At 46.7% G+C, this 18,461-nt stretch overlaps 2 protein-coding genes across 8 annotated transcripts; one reads left to right on the top strand and one right to left on the bottom strand.

Annotated features, from left to right (window-relative positions):
- Positions 1–99: 99 nt before the first annotated feature.
- Positions 100–9,727, bottom strand: Scgalpha (sarcoglycan alpha). Of its 7 annotated transcripts, none has more exons than XM_026819706.1 (10): positions 9,651–9,727; positions 6,541–6,672; positions 5,922–6,061; positions 5,685–5,860; positions 5,509–5,610; positions 3,091–3,265; positions 2,741–2,988; positions 776–844; positions 403–615; positions 100–325 (listed from the first exon to the last, which is right to left on the bottom strand). In XM_026819706.1, exons 2-10 carry the CDS (start codon positions 6,659–6,661, stop codon positions 301–303), a joined length of 1,269 nt encoding a protein of 422 aa, XP_026675507.1. In that variant the 5' UTR covers positions 6,662–6,672; positions 9,651–9,727; the 3' UTR covers positions 100–300. The 7 variants fall into 7 exon arrangements, with proteins under 7 accessions (XP_026675507.1, XP_017892582.1, XP_017892586.1 ...); XM_018037093.2 differs by lacking the exon at positions 9,651–9,727 and adding an exon at positions 9,001–9,525; XM_018037097.2 differs by lacking the exon at positions 9,651–9,727 and adding an exon at positions 8,325–8,409.
- 5PtaseI (inositol polyphosphate-5-phosphatase A) lies at positions 8,729–18,293 on the top strand. The gene is made up of 12 exons (XM_018037092.2): positions 8,729–8,813; positions 9,549–9,590; positions 9,679–9,779; positions 10,299–10,386; positions 10,469–10,532; positions 10,596–10,816; positions 10,899–11,039; positions 11,099–11,260; positions 11,362–11,547; positions 11,628–11,693; positions 12,416–13,727; positions 15,398–18,293. Exons 1-12 carry the CDS (start codon positions 8,751–8,753, stop codon positions 15,577–15,579), a joined length of 2,628 nt encoding a protein of 875 aa, XP_017892581.1. The 5' UTR covers positions 8,729–8,750; the 3' UTR covers positions 15,580–18,293.
- The last annotated feature ends 168 nt before the right edge of the window (positions 18,294–18,461 follow it).

Here is an 18,461-nt window from a genome sequence, read left to right as displayed (position 1 = left end):
TCGGATAATCTTCTCCTATAAATATCTATTGTCGTATTTGATAAATAGGAAAGGGATTAGCGATAGATGGAGCTCTACGTGAATAAAAGAGTCCAACGATTCATTTATTAAATAAACTACGTATAATTTACATGTATAATTTAATAGAAGATATGTATATAATTAAGTAGCAGCGGAAGCGTTGTAATTAAAGGTGCGTACGAAATGCTATCGGAGCCAGTTCCGATGATTTTGCGATTATCTTTGACAGTTTCGATATCGTTCTCAGCAAAACCACGTTTTCTCTGGCTCCTCGTGTAGTCAGAAATCCGCTCGAATACCGCCTCTGAAGATGGAACAGTCTTTCACACTTTTAATCGAGAGTAATAGCTCGATGGTAAGACTAGAGATGAACATACGTACAGATTAGTCTGTCCCATGTACGGCGGTGGGTTGGGTCGAATGTACGGATTGCAACGTTCGTTCGACGTCCCGGGACTTCGTAGCAAAGAATCGTTCGGACTAGAAGGCTGAGCCGAGAGCGATTTCAAAGTCCCCTTTTCGATAGCAGCGTACTGAACCATCTGGATATTATTCTTGCTGACTCCTTCTCCCATCGACGTCTCCCTTTTCTCACTAAGAGCCAAACGAAAAAACACATTCGATTCGATGCATTTTTACGTCAGATCTAGGCAAGCGTTTAATGCTAGGTCACAACATTGTTAGCATCTGATCATGTTCGCAACACCCGGTGAGTAACAAGCATTTAACTTCGCATCCTGAAATCGTGATGTACCTGGTTCTTCTCTGCCCGAGAAACATATTAAATAACTCGTAGAAATACTCTTCGGACTCGGGATCGTTCCTGCGGAAAAAGATAAATTGATCTGTTTCTCTTGATTTTAAGTGGTGCGCGGCAGCCCAGCAGTTCCAATAAATCATTTGCATCGCCGTTACATTTTTTTCGTGAGTCATATCGGGAATGACGTTCCTGTTTTCGCGTAACCCGCATTATCTGTAAACCAATGGCGATTACCTTGATCGCATGCGTAGATCACCCTTGAAACTGAACGCGCCGCTCAACAGCCGATCGGTGTTGCAATCAGGCGCGATTAACGTATCGCTGCGAATGCATGACGTTCGAATCTGGCCGACGACGATGTTTCCTTTTCCCTGTTTCAATTTCGAGCGACCGCGTACTCGAGAGATAAATATTTCTGTACGTCGGCATGAACCGAGCAGACATCCGAGACAGTCTACGCGGATATCCAGGTAGGAACGTAAATCCCGAGTTCCGTGTTTCACGATTCATAGGAAAAGTACCGGTATTAGGTTTCCGAGAAAAGCAGCTGCGTTTACTGGCTACATCGCAGCCGATTCCGTGAACGTAACGACTCCTTCTTCGACGAAACGACCGGAGTGACTATTGTAAACGATTTACAGATCGTCCGTCTCACGAGCGGTTGGCCAATGATTTTTATATCTATGTACTTGTTCGCAAAAGCTTGGATCGAGAGTACGCTTATGCATACGTACGCGTGTACGTATCCCCGTATGAAAGCTGAACAGTGAAAAGGTCATAGGTGTAATGCAATAGAGTCGCGGGAAGAAACACGAATAATCGATGACGCGATCATCAAGTTTACCCGGCTATAAATAGTCACTGTCAGTTCGTGTCTTTATGACGTTACATTTCGCCTGTTAACACGGCCAATTACGAATGGATAGCGTTATCGGCGCGTCGTTAAACGACACCGCTCGACACGCGACTAATTAGCGACAATCGAGTCAACGATTTCCTGATCGATAGAAGGCGACTTAACGAGCAATTTCGTAGCTTCGGGCTATTCGTATAAGGAACGATCTCGGACGGTCACTTACCCATGTACCTCGCTCGCAGCAAATTCAGTGAACCGAGGTTTCGGTGGATCTCGCGTACAAAACATTCTCGTCGAGATTAAGAATGTAACGTTGTAATCGAATTCCTCTATCAATCGACGAAACGTGAGCTTAGAATTTCAAATCGAAGTGTTGTGATTCTCGGGTCGTCGCGTTCTCGTCGTTCGGGCCAGTTCCGTGGCTCGTATGCCAATTAGTCGGTGACTCCGGAGCGACGACGATACGCGCCATTGGTATACTTGGACGATAAGTGAACTGTACGTTAATCGACGTATGCCACGGGTCGCGATGTACCGATGATCCTCTTTCTATTTATACCCATAAGTAGCGTACACGTGCACGCTCGAAGGAAAAATTGCTCATTTATTTATGTTCTTTACGCAGAAACGTTCGTCTACTGGGAAAAATATTCCCGCGCCCTCGTACACGTAAATGCCGGACGGAAGCGGTCGTGACGATGGTGCGATAACAATTTCAATTAGCATCGGGGAGAGATATCGACGAATTTAACCTACGTAACGCGGTTATCGGGCACGATCGTATTTTCGATCGCACCGTCCGTCACGTCACTCTATGTACTTGACCAGATATCGTGGCTGTTCATGAATGAAACCAGTCGTAGTAGTATCCCCCTCTATCCTGCTGCTCTCTGCCCCTACCACACTGGCTCGTCGGTTGCACGGCTACACGAAGGAATTCATTTCTCGAGCACGTGCCTCGTGCAGAATAGAATGACAAATATTTTCGGTCGACGTTCTCCGACGCACGGACGACACCGTCCTCCTGCGAACGAAGCCCGCGACCGCCCCCCGATTCCTCGATACGACACGAGGCGTTTGTACTAGACTCAGGCGACACTTACATTTTCTCGTGATTCAAACACAACACGGTGCTCAGCAATGCGGCCAGCGCGAGAAGCAGGCTCGTCGGGACGAAGATCGTCGTGACGATTTCCTTGAAATAACTCCGGGTGGGAATGCTGGCCTTCGTCGACCTGGCCCAACGCCACTCCGTGTGCTCCGAGATCTCCGACGCTGGTAAACCGAACACGTTCATGCTCGGCCCTCGCCTCGCGCTCTCGTGCTGCAGACCTTGCTGCTCCTGTTCCATCTATGAAACACGACGAGTCACCCTCAATCTTTGACCCTTTCGATCGACGAAATTACATTAGAACTGATTTCGTTCGAATTCGTGGATGGCGAAGCCACTGACCAGTCTGAAGGAGCACCAATCCAAGGTGAACTCCGCTTCCCTGAAGAGCCTCTCGACGCTGGTGCGCTTGAAGTCTCTGGGACACGACTTCAGCTTCCACAACGGCTTCACCTCTTCCTGAAGCTCGTTCAATTCTTGCGAGAACGGCGCCGAACTCCCCAGCCTTATCACGACTCTGTCCGCGAGGAGAAACAACATCGTGAATAGCGATTCGTGTCACGCATCCGCGGGATTTACATCCTGCACGCTCTTCTAGCCGAACAACGTTTCCCTGAACCTGTGCAGGTAAACACCTCCGTGGCTACGTGTCTCGCGGCACGTCGACTCGAACGTTCTCACAAGTTGCGTCACGACTTTCCTGTCCGCGTGTATCACACTTCCCGTTATCTCGGTCGAAAGTCCCGAGCGAAACGTAATTTCCATTCGAACGACGAAGCGAGTCATTGCAACGCGACGCATTTCTCGCGGTAATTAGACAGAAATCCGAAATCTAGTCATACCGTTCGCTACGCGTTCGAGGGGGGAACCGGGAACTTACTCACCGTCAATTAAACGGAAAGACTGAGTGTCATTCATTCGCGGTGAAACGAATCATCAGACTCTTCTTCAATAGCTATCGAATGCGTCATCGCGGTGTAGGATTCCCTCGAAAGTCTCATGTTCTATCGACCCACTTCGTCGTACGTTGCCGTAAACACCGTAATCGGTATTACTACAACGTTTCGTCGGATGTTTAATAGATCGATAGAATTTTTATGTAGAAATCTCGCTTCTTATCTTTCCGCGCTTGGACATTGAATTCTCCGCTGATACAATTATCCATCTGCGGTCTAACGCGAGGCTCGCGGTACACCTAATCAATCGATTATCTGCTCGTGACTCACGCTGCATTCCCTGCATTTTTCGAATAGCGAATCTACACGTGTTGCGCTACACGGTCTGTTCCCGTTACGCTTGTGCGTTTACCACGTCTCTCAGCAATTGCTTCGTGCCGTGTTACAATTAAAAAGGATTGTAAGAAAATTCGAAAACGCGTAGAAGAGTAGGGGTGACTGTGTCCAACGACACAGGCCTTTCAAGGGTGTGCGACTTGACAAAGACCCATAAAACGTAGAATGAAGGTCATACTGGCGATGGGGGAGGTCCTAGGACAACCGAAAGGTCTGGCCAAAGAGGCACTCTTGGTACAGCCGTCCTAGTATTGAGACGTTGTGAATAAATGCGATATTTGACGATTACCAAGTATTTTTGTTACGCCCACGTGTTTTATTTAAACCGTTCGCCACCCTCTTCATTTTACAGTTAGATTTTTGTTAAATCTTACAAGATAGACTCTTCTTAATACGACGGATAAAAAAGATCGTGGTGGTCTGAAGGACCAACTTTCACCGGAGGTGCATCGCCGTAACGCGCGATGGGGACTATGACGCGGCTGACGTCTAAGGTTGAGAGTACGAGACAGAGAGAAGAGCGGCAGGCCAGCCGAACCGGAAACCACTCACAGTCAGTTAACTCGGACGAGCGCGTCGACAATGTCGCACTTACGTTACCGTCCTATTTAAACGCGTCTACGCCTTGCACAACCTTTAAGTCGTTTCGCAGTCTTCTCGCTGCACGTGCTGTTCGTTTAATCGTGAATAAGCGTTCCGTTTTGGTTTTGGCACCCAGAGATCCCAAGGGACCGTCGATGGTTCGTTTAATTTTCTGTTAAGCTTCGACGCGGTTCCGTCGTTGAACTCCTACGGCAGGAAACCGTCGAGTGTCTCGGAGGAGGAACGACCTAACTCTGTACTCTAAACGATGGCCAGTGGCTTCCTTCTCTCAGTTCCGCTTCGAAGGAACGAGAATCAGGACGGAAACCTGTGCGATTCGGACTTGACGTAAAAATTGTGCCGACGCATCGTGTGAAACCCGTCGTCTTACGCTTCGGTAAGTTCTCGAAATGAACAGAGACAGTAAACAAAACCGGCCGTGGTTTAAAGGAGTTACGCAACGATTCATTGAAAATGCAAATATCCGACGGGCCCGTCGGCCGTTCCCATGAACGAGATCGCCTCTAACGACGTCAGTGGGTGTCACTCGTTGTCAGACCGGTTAATTACTATCGTTACCGGAACAACGAATCCGCGGGGCCTCGCGTAAGAAGCAATTATTAGCGATTTCAAAAATGATTGGAGGATGCGTGGGACGCGCGTCACGACGTTGTTTTCCGTCGATCGAACGACTAATACGTCAGCGATATCGAGTCACGATTAACATAATACCGCGCGGTCTCTCCTACTCGAAGCACCCTCGCGCAAAGAGTCGGACAACTCGTGATACAAAAATTGCAGACACGCCGTTGTACGATCTCTTCTCGAGGAACAAATTATCGCTGGCGAAGCATAGGTGAAATTCTCCTCGAGAGGAGGAACTCACCCCTCGCCCTCGCTCGGTTTCAGAGGCAGTCGAGCACCGAGCTCGACTGCGGATGCTAGGAAAGTGATGTAAAGGTCCGTCGCTTCTCTCCACAGCCTCCTTCTGTAAATAAAAAGTAAGGCGGACGCGTATCGAGAACCGTATCAAGGCCGACTCTTCGAGGTCTATCGACGAACCTAAATATATCGAGGAGCTTCTCGGTTCTGTTGCGGTCGAACATGTCCTCCACGTTTAGATTATCGATCTTTAAATGAACCTCGTACTTTGTCAGGTTCTCCTTCTCGAGGACGGTCATGTCCAGGACCTTGTATCTGGTTTCGTAGGTGTGTCTGTTCAGGCCCACGATCTCCAGCTGAAATAGGTCCTGCGGTTAAGCTCCGTTTACTCAGCGATCCCGAGGGGGACGGCGTCACCTGGAAGTATTTCTGGTCTTTCGGCGGGACACCGTAGAGGAAACCATGGTGATCCCTTTTGCTGTACGTGTAGTGGATCCACGAGGGGAGGTCGGGCGCGTTCAGCAGCGAGGGTTGATACGAGAATTGATCGGATCGCGCTGGAACCACCGGCGTAATCACGGGCAATTGGTTAGTGATTCAGGAATAGGCATCGCGTACCGGCATAAACATCATGATTTCATAGATTAATCGTTAGGAGATCGTGACGAGACGTCGTCGATCTTTCGTTTACTCGTTACGACGGAAACCACGTGTCGGCGGAGTCAGTGAAAAATGTTTGGCGCGTGTCGGCGGCGACTAAGTATGACGTCGCGCTAGAAAGCACCGATACGCACGTGACGAGCGTCAGCTGTGATGTCGACGCGACACATTCGGCGGGTTCACGTGAATCGATCGTTATTCGAGGCGCGCCGCGAGTGACGCGCGACGCCACGCTTGTAATTTCAGCCTGGCGGGTGGCGGTCGAAAACTGCCTCGATGCTCGGTTATTTTCGTATGCCCCCGCGTGTACGCGATGCGAGCCGCGTGATCGAGTGTCACCGTTCGTCCATCTACACAGTCGCGGATTCCTCCTTACCGTCGCTGATCCAGTCGAAAGTCTCTGGCCTGATCGGAATGACGAACACCTCGGTCATTAAGACGCTCTCGGCGCTGGCGAAGGCCGCTAACGTTAACGCCGCTACCACGTGCCGTAGCATGATCGTTTTATCTGAAAACCGACCAACACACCCGTCGATTATCACTCGTGAATCGTACGATGAACCCTACGCGCTGTGCGCCAATGTCTGGCGTGATCACGCGCAAACCCGGGCTGTCTACTGCCCGTCATCGATTCTGTTTTCTCTCACCGACCGAGGCAATTTACTCGCCGGACTTTCATTCATCATCCGGGAACACCGCGACGAAAATGTATGCGCAGTGCTCTGGGACGAGACGTGCGATTACTACGTCTCGCTGTGTATCGGCTTACCGGGAGGCGAGTCGGACGAACGCGCACCGGCGAGTAGGTTCACGCGAATGCAAGCACGACGATCCGCACGCACATCAGCTCTCTCTCTCTCCCCGCCCGACTTCGGTATCGAATGATAATAATTGTTGGTTCGCACCGTGTGATAATTGACCGAAGCTCGTCTCCTCTTTTATCTTTTCCTCGCCCACACGTTCGTATGCCAGTCCGTGGCGCGGTTGAACGCGTCGTCGCTGCGACTATCGCGGTTCGATTTACCGTTTGCCGTGCAATCGGGTCGCGATCCGAGTTCGCCAAAAAGGAGGAAACGGAAACGAAAAATAAAGGTGTAGGTGTAGAAGCGTAAACGGAGCGTAAGAGCGCGTGCGTTTCGCCCTTCTCATGCGCAGCTGGAACATCGTTTCCGACGACTATCCTCAGGAGCGTACGTTCTGTTTGTCGATCCTTTTAACGTTTCGACGTTTCTCAATAACATCCGGTGGTACGAGAACTAATATCTGACACGGTTCTCGTTCCACGGCGACCACCACGGGTTCTTTCCAGTCGCGCGGTGTTATCGAATTAGAGATTTCCGGTGTGGACACAGAGTGCCGCTCACGCGCGTACCCTTATCTCAACTGAACTTCCGTGTGCCGTTCATCGTTTTCAACTGGTTGAACTATTTTATTTTCTGTAATAATAAATGTAACGGCCAGGCGTCGCGACCAGACGAACCTGTCTATACGTTCTGTCTTTATCGATTCCGCGAAATCGTCGCAGTTACAGGAAGGCAAACTCGAAGCAAACGATCTAGTAGAAGTAGTAGATACAGAGGACTGACGGAGGTGTTCCCTCGACTCATAAATCCGTAGAACCGAAGAAAGCTGTTGCAAATCGTGAGAAGATATTCGAATAAACCGGTTGCTCCGCGCGCAGTCTGGATCGCGGGGACTCGCGAGATCAAGAACCGGAACTGGGGGGTCCGACCAGTTTTTTCGCGAGGTTCCAAGGGTAAACGCGGTTTCTCCGAAGCGCTGTAACACGATGCGGTGAACCGCGGCGGTTCAGGAAATACCCAAAGCGCGTGAAGAACAGGAATAGGATGGAAATCCTACGTAGTAGATCTTTCGTCGGGTTCCGTAGTTTTCTCGTCGATGAACGAAAAAGAACAATAATAGAGCGTAATTTGTCGAATGATCGAATCGCCGCCGATCGGTCCCGAACGACGGGTGTGGTGGTCGGTCATCGTCGACGATTTCGTATGCGAGCGACGGGCTCGAAAAGTGTTTTACACGGTCGGGGCCCGACGTGGCTCGGTTCACCGTCGGCGTTTGCGTTTTCTCTGTGCACGGCACTGCCTATTGACGTCTGCAGTAGGCGTGGTTTCGCTGCGGCCGATAGAGGGATATATTTACCGCACACACGACTTTTCTCTCTGGTGCGCGAACGGGCCTCGCGTTATTCGATTAATAATGTGTATTTGCAGTGCGAGGTTTGATGCGACCGGTGGACGGCGCGAAACCGTGGCCACTCCTCGGCGCAGGGGTTGATTCCTCCGGACACGCGGACGTTTCCTGCCCGGGGGTGACTTCGAACTCGAACCCGACGTTGCTGGTTGCTCGCGTCGACGGGAAACTCTCTCTAGCCGTCTGTCTCTCTCTCTTCACACAGTGCAGTGTGCTCGCCTCTCGTGCCGATCCTCCTCTGTGACAGCCTTCTCCGCGGCGACCTTCTACCTCTTCTACGTCGTCGTCGCCGCCAATTCCAGCGGGACCGTCGCCGGAGCTGTTTTTCTCTCGTTCGAGACTCGTGGGCTCTTCCGAATTTCGCACCGAAAGAGAATGGCGGGTAACGGCGTTCCGATTTTATTGGTCACCGCAAACGTCGGCAGCATCTTCGAGGAGGTGAGCTCACCACTTACGTTCACGGTATCTACTCTCCTTTCCTTTCTCCCAATTTCTAACCACCGGCCACGACCCTGAGCGAAACAATCGATCGGTCGTTCGCTCCCTCACGATTTACCATCGAACGCGACACCGCGACCTACTTCTCTTCTCTTCTCTCCTTTTTCTTCCACGATTCAAAACTCACCCGTGTGTGCCGCGTCTTTCGCACACGCCAACTCTCGCTGTTCATTCATCCCCGCGCGTTTTTCTTCCCGTGCTTACCTCTCGCCGCGGATCCTGCGCGCACGAACCGCTCGTCGCGAATCTTTTACTCGAAGCATCGTGTTGTCTTATGTAAATAAATTTACTTCTCAAGATTCGTCGTTTATTTTTTCTCTGCTCCCCTACCTATATTAAATAGACGTATTCTATGAAGAGTAAAGGCATACGTCGTACGACCAGTTTAATCGAACACGAAGAACGTCTGTTTCGATCGTTAATTCAAAGTATTCGGAACCAGCGGAGATTATCGAGTGTACTAGAGTTTCTATAATTATTCTATATCTCTCGTATCGGTCGCGCGAATTACAGATAGGGCCGAATCGAATCGATCGCCACCAGATGCCTTGTCACTGGCGCTCCGCGTGTTTCGGGATTCGCGTTCGATCCCTCGAAGCGTCTTCGATAAAAATCGACGAGTGATTTCTACGTCGATTCCGTTCGGTTTCTAAAAAAAATGTGTCCTATTTGCAGCCTAACGTGATGCTGAAAATTTGGGCGGAGGAATTTTTATCTGTGAGTATTACAGATAACGCGAGCTCTCTCTCTCTCTCTCTCTCGTTGCGTTTTATTTACACTGGCGGGTACGTCTTTTTCTTTCCAGATTATACTGAGGCTGGATCCGAAATTTATTGCGCTGCACTGCCAAGAAGTAGGTGGAAAGAATTACGAGCACAGCACCAGACAGGTGGAGGACTTCGTTAGGTAATTCAGTAAAATAATACTTTGCAGAGTCAGTAACGATTAAGCTGTATGTAGGTTCCCCGGAGAATCTTGTTAGCAAGCCTTCTTTAAAAGGCTTCCGTTCACTGAGCCGTTTAACCGAATTAATGGAATATAATAGCTACAAACAATGTCCATTTCGATATTACCGTTCGCCCAATGAAATATTTATAAAGCGGCGTACGTACGAGAGTAGGTGCGCGCGCGCGATTCTTTTTAAAACTGTACCAAGACAAATAGGTTTCCCTGATCACAACATATTGAATACGATGATTTAACGCATAGGTGGCTGAAAGGGATAAAAATAGACGATCACGCGTGGCTCTACAGTTGAGTGAGCCACTTCAAAAGACGAGTTTATCGTGTGATATTCATAGGGAGCGGTGTAATAAAAAATAAACGTATTTGAAAATAATGTAGCAGATCTTCGAGCTAGTCCGGGGGATTCCTACGCTTTCCCACGAAGGATTTTATTTAACACGGCCTGTTCGTTTGCCGCAGGTTACTAATGTCATCGGAAGAATTGAGGCTGTTCGACAGAATCAGAGTATTCTTAGACGAGGACTATTCTTCTGCTGAACATTTCACGGTACGCATTCTACGCACAGAATTCAACTAATGTACCATTTCTGATCAAAGAAGCGCTCTGACATTACGCTGTTTCGTTTCAGGCACTTGGTAATTTCTACTTTGTGCACGAATCGTTGAAAGATGTCTTATTATGGGACTTCCAAGGTATCTATTCTCTGTGACGGATCTGTGGATCGAGATGTGTCTATCTAATTGTTCCGATTGCAGAATGTACTTTTATACCGGTGAATGGAAAGGAGGTTCATTCTGGTAACATTGAGGCAGTGACGACCAAAGAGAAAGCCAAGTTCCCTCAGGAATTTTTTCCAGAATGCAAGTGGTCCAGGAAAGGATTTCTGAGGACACGATGGAGTATTAGCGGAACAGTTTTTGATCTCATAAACATACACTTATTTCATGATGCCAGTAATTTTATCGCCATGGAAACAGTAAGTACAAAATACCACTGCACGTGCAACGATCGTTTATAAACATTTTATCAGGTGCGACTGATTCATTTGCTCTTCACAGTTTCCATCCGTATACAGTAAAACGCGTAGAAGAGCGTTGGAGCATACGTTAGATAGGTTTCACAATGACAAATATTCGAATGTACCATACTTTTTATTCGGAGACTTTAACTTTAGAATGGACACCGCCAGTGTGATTAAAGTAAGTGCGAGATTAGGCAGTTCCGAGACAAAGAACTTGGCAATCTTGTTGTTCCACAGAAACTTACGGAAGATACTCAGGAGAGAAGGTTATCGAACAAGGGAGCCATTTCGAAGTTGCAGTTTCACAATAAAGACGATGATCTCATATTAACGTTAGGGAAGAAGGAATTCTCTCACTGCGAGCATCAGAACGTTTTCATAAAGAACGGTGGAGAATGGGTGAGTGGGCTGGTCGCGCGTAACTCACATTGTACAAATTCACTTATAACGCTGCATTGACGATTAGGAAGACCATAATGAAATTACCAATATTTATGTAGCTACGTGAATATGACAGAGAGCTGGAAGACTTTGACGGACGATTGTTTGAATTCCCAATTAAATTTGTACCGAGTTACCCCTTCGAGGAGGACGTCAACGAAGGCTCGCATTACATGAAAACAAGAGTACCGGCTTGGTGCGATCGCGTACTGCTGAGCCCTACCGCTAAATTGCTCGTCCAAGATGTACGAAATCAACTATTTTTATCATTCGTCCAACGTCCTTCTTTCATCAACCGTCTAATCATTGTCGGTCGCTTTTGCAGATATCGTCGCCGGGCGCAGTGGAGTACGGGATAATCGGTCCGACGACGTGCATGGGCGACCACAAGGTGAGACAACGTTCTTTTCTAACGTGAACGAGACGGTACTGGTTCGTTTTACTTATTATGCTGGGTGAATATATTTACACTTCCTAGTTCTTATTCTGATGATACATTCTTTTAATTATTATGGTGCAGCCTGTTTTTCTGGAGTTTCGAATGAATCTCTAAGCACTAAGGTACCTATCTATGAACTGTCTGCCTGTTCTTATCTTGGTTTTTCCATATGTTCCTCTACTACTTCTAGTATTTCGATCTCCTATTTATGACTACATAGAAGCTTGTCGATGTAGCTGGTTCAGTGTAGTAATCACGTCTGAACTCTTCACCTTCTCGATGATTTTACGATCTCACGATTCTAGTTAGCTATCTACTTTCATTACCATCCGAAATGTATATTATTTTCTCATCGCAGGTATGCGCGCTTATGTCGCTTCGTTCATGTATTTCCCACACGATTCGAACTCAACCGAAACGATAAACCGAGATTCCGATCAAACCGATATAAGTACAGTTTAACGCCAGTCTCTCTGTAATCATAGATGGAACCCTACGAACCACCGTTCAGTACCATGTCCATGAAGATGTATCACCGCCCCACCGAACACTATTTAATGTTTAGCTAGACTTTTTATAGAGTCTCCTACCGTTACATATGAAGAATGTCCTTACATTTCTTCATAGAGATGCACGATAATACATAAGGGTCGTCCATTTTTTCCCGTTTCCAGCCAGTCTACTTGAGGGCAAATCTCATCTTGGACGAAGGTATGATTAACTGCTGCAGCTTGCCGAGTGCGCCTGAGTTTTGCTTTCGAGTGCCGAGCGATTACGTGGAGTTGCTGTCCATGTTGCCTGATTACAGTAGTTGTGTTAGCGGCCGGGTCAATTACGCGGCTAATCTGTTGCACGCAGCACCCGTTAAGCATGATCCCTACACTCCGGATAGCATGGACAGCCCGAGTCCAAACGCCGTAATGACGGCGTCGGGCTACGTCCCAGACGTAGACGCGAATGACGCGTCCGTCCACTCGGCGCAAGTCTCGAACCCCAGAAGGCTCGACAGGGCCGTGTCGCCTGCGCTATTGAAATCCAAACTGGAACTGATCGTCAGTCGTAGCGAGAAGCAAGAGGACGATCAGGAAACGAACGATATGAAACGAAGCCCCAGCGACTGCTACCTGCAGTCTTGGCCGAAGGTCGATGAACAGCAGTGGAGCGTGAGGACCAACAGATGCAACAGCGACGTGTCCTGGCAGAGATCACATCTGCTGACCGAGGCTTGGGTTCAGGGCAAGGGGCAACAGGGGTATCACTCGTTCGGCGACTTCAATCGATCCTGCTCAGACTCGACGCCGCCGAACGGGGTCGAGGGCATCTCCTCGGATTTGATCATACCGAGGATATCGATTATAAACGCGAGCAACTTCGAGTCGAACGAGAGCTCCGTGTACTTGCACGACGACAAGCATGTGAACTGTCCGGAGAAACTGCTGAGCACCTACTCAGACGAGAGGACCAAGAGTCTGAGCGGTGAGGCGATCAGCTCGGAGAGATCGGACGACGAGAGCAACAGACTGAACGAGACGAGGACGAGCGAGAATACGTACTCGGAGAGTATCGAGCTTAAGAAACAGGACGACAGTACAAATTTGTCCCGCGTAGAAGCTACGGAGGAACAAATGCTCCGAGACAGGGAGAAACGCTTGAGTCAGATTCTAGACACTTTACAGACTAACGACGAGGGCAAGGAGCTACGTACGGTTAGCGTTAGGCTTAGTATTAAAAGTAGTCGTGTAAACTTGGACGAAGAGAGACAGACTCCTCGAGTATTAGAACGAACAGAGGTTCGGGGGAAGTATGAATTGTTGGATTTGGAGCAGGATGAATTCAGAAAGACGAGTCCGAGTGATGATAAAAACGAGATGGAACGAAGCACGAGGAGCAACTCCGTTCACAGTCAGGACACCAACGACGATGTTAAGAAGTCGAAGGCGGAAAGACTCGCGGCGAGTTGTAAGAGTAACATCGTCGAGAAGAAGAGAAAATGCCAAAAATGTTGTTGCGTCGTGATGTGAGAGAGAGAGGATACACGTTCCTTATTCATTCTCTGTGCCCTACGTATAGTCACTTCTCGATCCTCTTGCGATCGAACGCGTACGAACTGAGCTGGGAGAGAGCGTTTATTCCTTTAGTCACTTGAAATATCCCGTTTAAGCTCTATCTATGCGTGTAGCACTAAATCTTCTTGTCATACATGCACGTCGCAAGACCTACATACATATTTATTTTCGATGTGTCTTCTGCATGTGCATGATGCACTCTCTAACGTCGTCGTGTATCGTTCTTCCTTCGAGTATATGCATACACGTATACCCGACCGCAGATACTTTCATATTTTAGATGTGCAGTTAAATAAGCAGTATATTATTGTTACGTAGCGGTATGTTACATTTCTATTGAGTTTAACGAACCGGAATACGACTACGTCGGTGTATAGTATCGAACAATGTGTTAACGATGTATTTAAGCAGTGTTACTAGTACAATATGCATACGTAATGGTTTCGTAAAAGTCCACGGCGACCTATCCTATTTTATTAGTCGAACAGTGATAAGTTTTATCAGTTGAGCATGTGTCGAGCGCCGTTTCGCCCGAACTTTACCTCGTAGTTCTCCCAAACGATACATTCAAGTTTTACCGTCGACCGTACCTATATTCCGTGTTAACTATACGCGAATTCCATCGATTAGAAAGAAACGTGTGCTTTTCGTACGCATCGTATCCTTGCCAAATCAACTGTGTCCTATCATAGAATATTCTAAGCATGCGTGTGACACACGCGACACGCGCGTTGTCCGTTACTTGGACCCGACTGCCAAAGTTAGTTTCGTTTTAGTGATGTAAGAGAGAGAGAGAGAGAGAGAGAGAGAGAGAGAGAGAGAGAGAAAGAGAAAGAGAAAGAGAGAAGATGTTAACTTAAATGTTTAGTCAACGGTTAATGCTACGTTACGCTTTGTCTTCTTCATTTTTATTAACGCGTTGATTCGAGTCAACACGAGTAGAACAATTTGCACATGTATAGAAACGATGTCTACCTTCTCATTCGAGTCTTGCCAGACAAGATTTGTGCAATAGGAACAAGTTTAAAACGTAATTTCGATTGTTTTCGACGAACGAATTTGACTCATAGGTACTTATTATTTACTTTGACAAACAATGAACGTCGCAGATTTCAGCAAACGATCTATCGTGCATTTGTCTCCGATCCTATCGTGCTTAACACAAGACGTTTTATCAGCAGTTACTGCTCCACCTTATTTGTAAATATAAATTTATTTTGAATACAATCGAAAATCGCTTTTCTTTTATTTGTTTTCCTTTGATTTGCGCAACTACGTGTTGATTGTTACTTGCACGTTGCATTGCAGTGAATTTTTCACATATTTTTTCATTCACGTGGCAGAGCAGATACGCGAAATTGACACCGAGGTGACCGAGCTCGCTGAATAAATGAAATTAACGATAAGTAGTTTCGTCTCGCGTCTACTCGTCGTTCAGTTCAATGCTCGGTACAAGTTTCGTTTCGATAGACTCTCCTCTCGCGAAGAAGATTAAGAGGACACACTCACATCGCTCATGCGTACACTCACCTTCGTCTGCTCTGCTATGGTCTGGGTAACGGTTCGTCAATGATTGATTCCTGACTGCAGACTTGGCGAACGAGGGGTCCGAGTCGGGTACGATGTCCACTTTAAGCAGTCGCGAGATATTCAACAACAATAACAGCAACCACAGCAACAACAATAACAACGGTACGACGACCATCACGAGATACGTTCACGTCAAACACGCGGACTCGTCGGTTAAGATCTTCCGCGAGACGACCGTCTGATGTCGAACGTTAGCGAACGGAGCTACTCGGAGACATCATCGCTTCGCAAGTGTCACGACTTGAGGAAACACGTGTACCGAGTTATCGTTACAAGAGTTCACTTATTATCGGTGCAATTTTCTGAGTAGTATCACTCGTGGAGCGAGAACGCGACTCGTGTGTCAGCGTGTTCACCTACGCGCGGATCTCTTCGCGCGCTTTTACACGTCTCGTACGTGATTCGGTGTACGGAACGTGGAGCGGCGCGTGCGTAAGTATCGCAATTACGAAGTAATTCGAGCTGACGTACTACAAGTAAGTACACATTTTCTTACACAACGCGACGACTGCCGCGTACCCTCGACTACTTTCACGCACACGTATTTCAAGAGTTTTGAGTACATTTATATATAAACGCGGTTTCAACGAGACGATTTAAAATACGCCCCATTGAAGCATGTTTACCGTCACTTTTCGTGTTAGCCAGGGAGAGTAAGGAGAGGTTTCGGAGAGTTATTGTTTGTACAATCGCGTGTAGCAAGGATCGTTGTATTTTAATCGATAAGTGTCTCGGTGTTCCTACATTACGTTCTTCCGACAAAGACCGAAGCCCTTACGTACGAATACACGGTCAGAGAAGCGATAGGGAAAAGTTTTACCTCACCTCTTTGTCTGTCTTTAAAAACGCGAAGGGAAGAAAATTGCGCTACGATTGCTGCCGAAACAATCGACTCGATCTTACGTTTCGCTCTGATTCATTGTGCTTGTTCTGTATTATGAAGCAAGAATACGAAAACGAATTGTAATTTCGTGCCGGTTTCTATTGTCCTACGGTATCGAATCGATTCGTTAACGAGTAATTCCTTCCTTATCCTGTCGCATCGTGACTGTGTCTCTGTCGTGTTTTATTTTTTAATTGCCACAATGTTGGATAGACGTAAGTGCATCGTTCTCGACGCTCGCACGAAAAACGTTAACGCCGGTAGAAAGTCTATGAAGCAGGTTAATTGAAGCACGCGATCCACGCTCGATGAAACGATATATCTTAATCCGATCCAATTGGACTAAAGCGAGTACATTCCATTAGCGTAACCGTTAGCGAGTGAACTCGAGGCTTGTGAGAAAAAGAAAAGATACTGTTGGCAGGTATTCGATGCAGTTAAACAATATTCTAGGGAGTAAAAGAAACAAGTCTAGACATATAGTAGATCGTACGTATTCGCACGCAACATATCTGTATTCCTCTGTCGACGTGCATTATGATAAACGTACACATGGTTACGAGTCTCCTGCGGATGCTTATTACCGCTACTTAAAAGTCCTTCCACTGCCCCTGATTACGTCGTCGACAAATTCGTTAGTGTTCTATGTAATCAGTTCGCTTAAGTTTTTCATTGTAAGAGACCCGAACACGCGTTAATCAAACGATTTAAATGTAATCTCGCGAACGAAGCCAAAGGATCGCTTCCCCGCGCTTTCGATTATAGCCTTCGGTGTAACGGGTCGCGTTACTGCATTTTAGAAAATCGATTGTATCTACGGGAATCGGTGAATTAAGTCGGGTCGGCTACGACTGTTCTTGGTCGGTTTCGAATCCGTTCCATCTTATATGTCCGACTCACTAAGGTTACGAGATAAGCTTACTTAACGAAAAGTCGTATTGCTCGTTCTTTGACGTGACTACACCTGATCGTTTCGAGTCATTTTTCCTTTTCGTCGTTGAAGTCAAAGTATCAGTTTATGAAGTGTATGTCAATGATAATCGTGAACCATTCCTTGAGAGTTCATTGTCAAGTTTAAGATAAATCGTACGGTATTCGAAGAGTAGAAATTTCGTGTACTTCTGCTTGAAGCAAATTTTAACAATGTCTCTAGTTATTTCGTAAGCAAAACCATTTCGTATCCGACTCGAAGAGTGTTGTACTCCGGTGCGTGCAATGCCTAAGGAAACGAGTATGAAACGTCGAAACGTACGATTTATCGGGAACGCAATAATTGAACTCGATGTGTGTATCGATATATGTATGTATATTTACGTAAGATTAAGAGTTTAACGCTTCTACCAGACTGGTTTATAGGATCTTCCTTGTGAGCAAGTTTTTCGATTAAATTTTAAGAGTTTCATTGTCTTTTTATAATGTTATAAAAGTCGATGATTCCTGTTTTTCAAAATGCTTTATACTATAGTTTGCGTGGGGATTTAAACGAGGAGAATTTCGATGAACAAAAGTAGCGAAAATAGAGGATGAAGAAAAAGCGTAGAGGGACCGATGAAGTATTTTTAATTAGAGTGCTCCATCGAAATCCTCGCTTGCTCCGATGTTTTATGGGATGTTTTAAAGAGAAACATTATTTCTTCCGTCTGTCGGCGGCAAGCGAACGTCGTACTTTTATAAATATGAATGTACTTATATTTTGTACTGGCAGTACCTTGCAAAGATATGTATAATATGTTAAACAATGAGATTCTATGTACACGTATACATGTGTGTTATAAATAAACGTTATACGATAGGAGTCGCGTTAACTGAAAGAGGAAAAGTGATCAAGTTTTATTCACAAGCTTAAACGGTGATTAAATTCATCTCTGACTCAATCTGTTATATACTAACTATAATACGCTGTTTGTTATATTGTCGAACTTGTTTCACGTATTATAGGCAAAGAGAAATAATGATAGATTGTATACACCATTTCAAAGTTTCAATAAATGAAGAACGTATCATTGTCTATTAGTAATGGTTAGAAGAACTGCTATCTTCGAATCACTCGTGATTCGATCTAGAGATGACCGTGATTTTTCACGGTGACCACAAAATCACGATTACTAAAGAGTGGCAACGCCTGTCTTAACGCGCGGCCCGAAAAAAGGGCCCAAGAGGGCTCGAACCGGCAAGGTAGAT

The sequence above is a fragment of the Ceratina calcarata genome, unplaced genomic scaffold (genome assembly GCF_001652005.2).
Source record: "Ceratina calcarata isolate Rehan_Ccalc_2016 unplaced genomic scaffold, ASM165200v1 scaffold155, whole genome shotgun sequence".
NCBI classification, from domain to species: Eukaryota; Metazoa; Arthropoda; class Insecta; order Hymenoptera; family Apidae; genus Ceratina; species Ceratina calcarata.
This window is presented reverse-complemented; position numbering and strand designations above follow the sequence as displayed.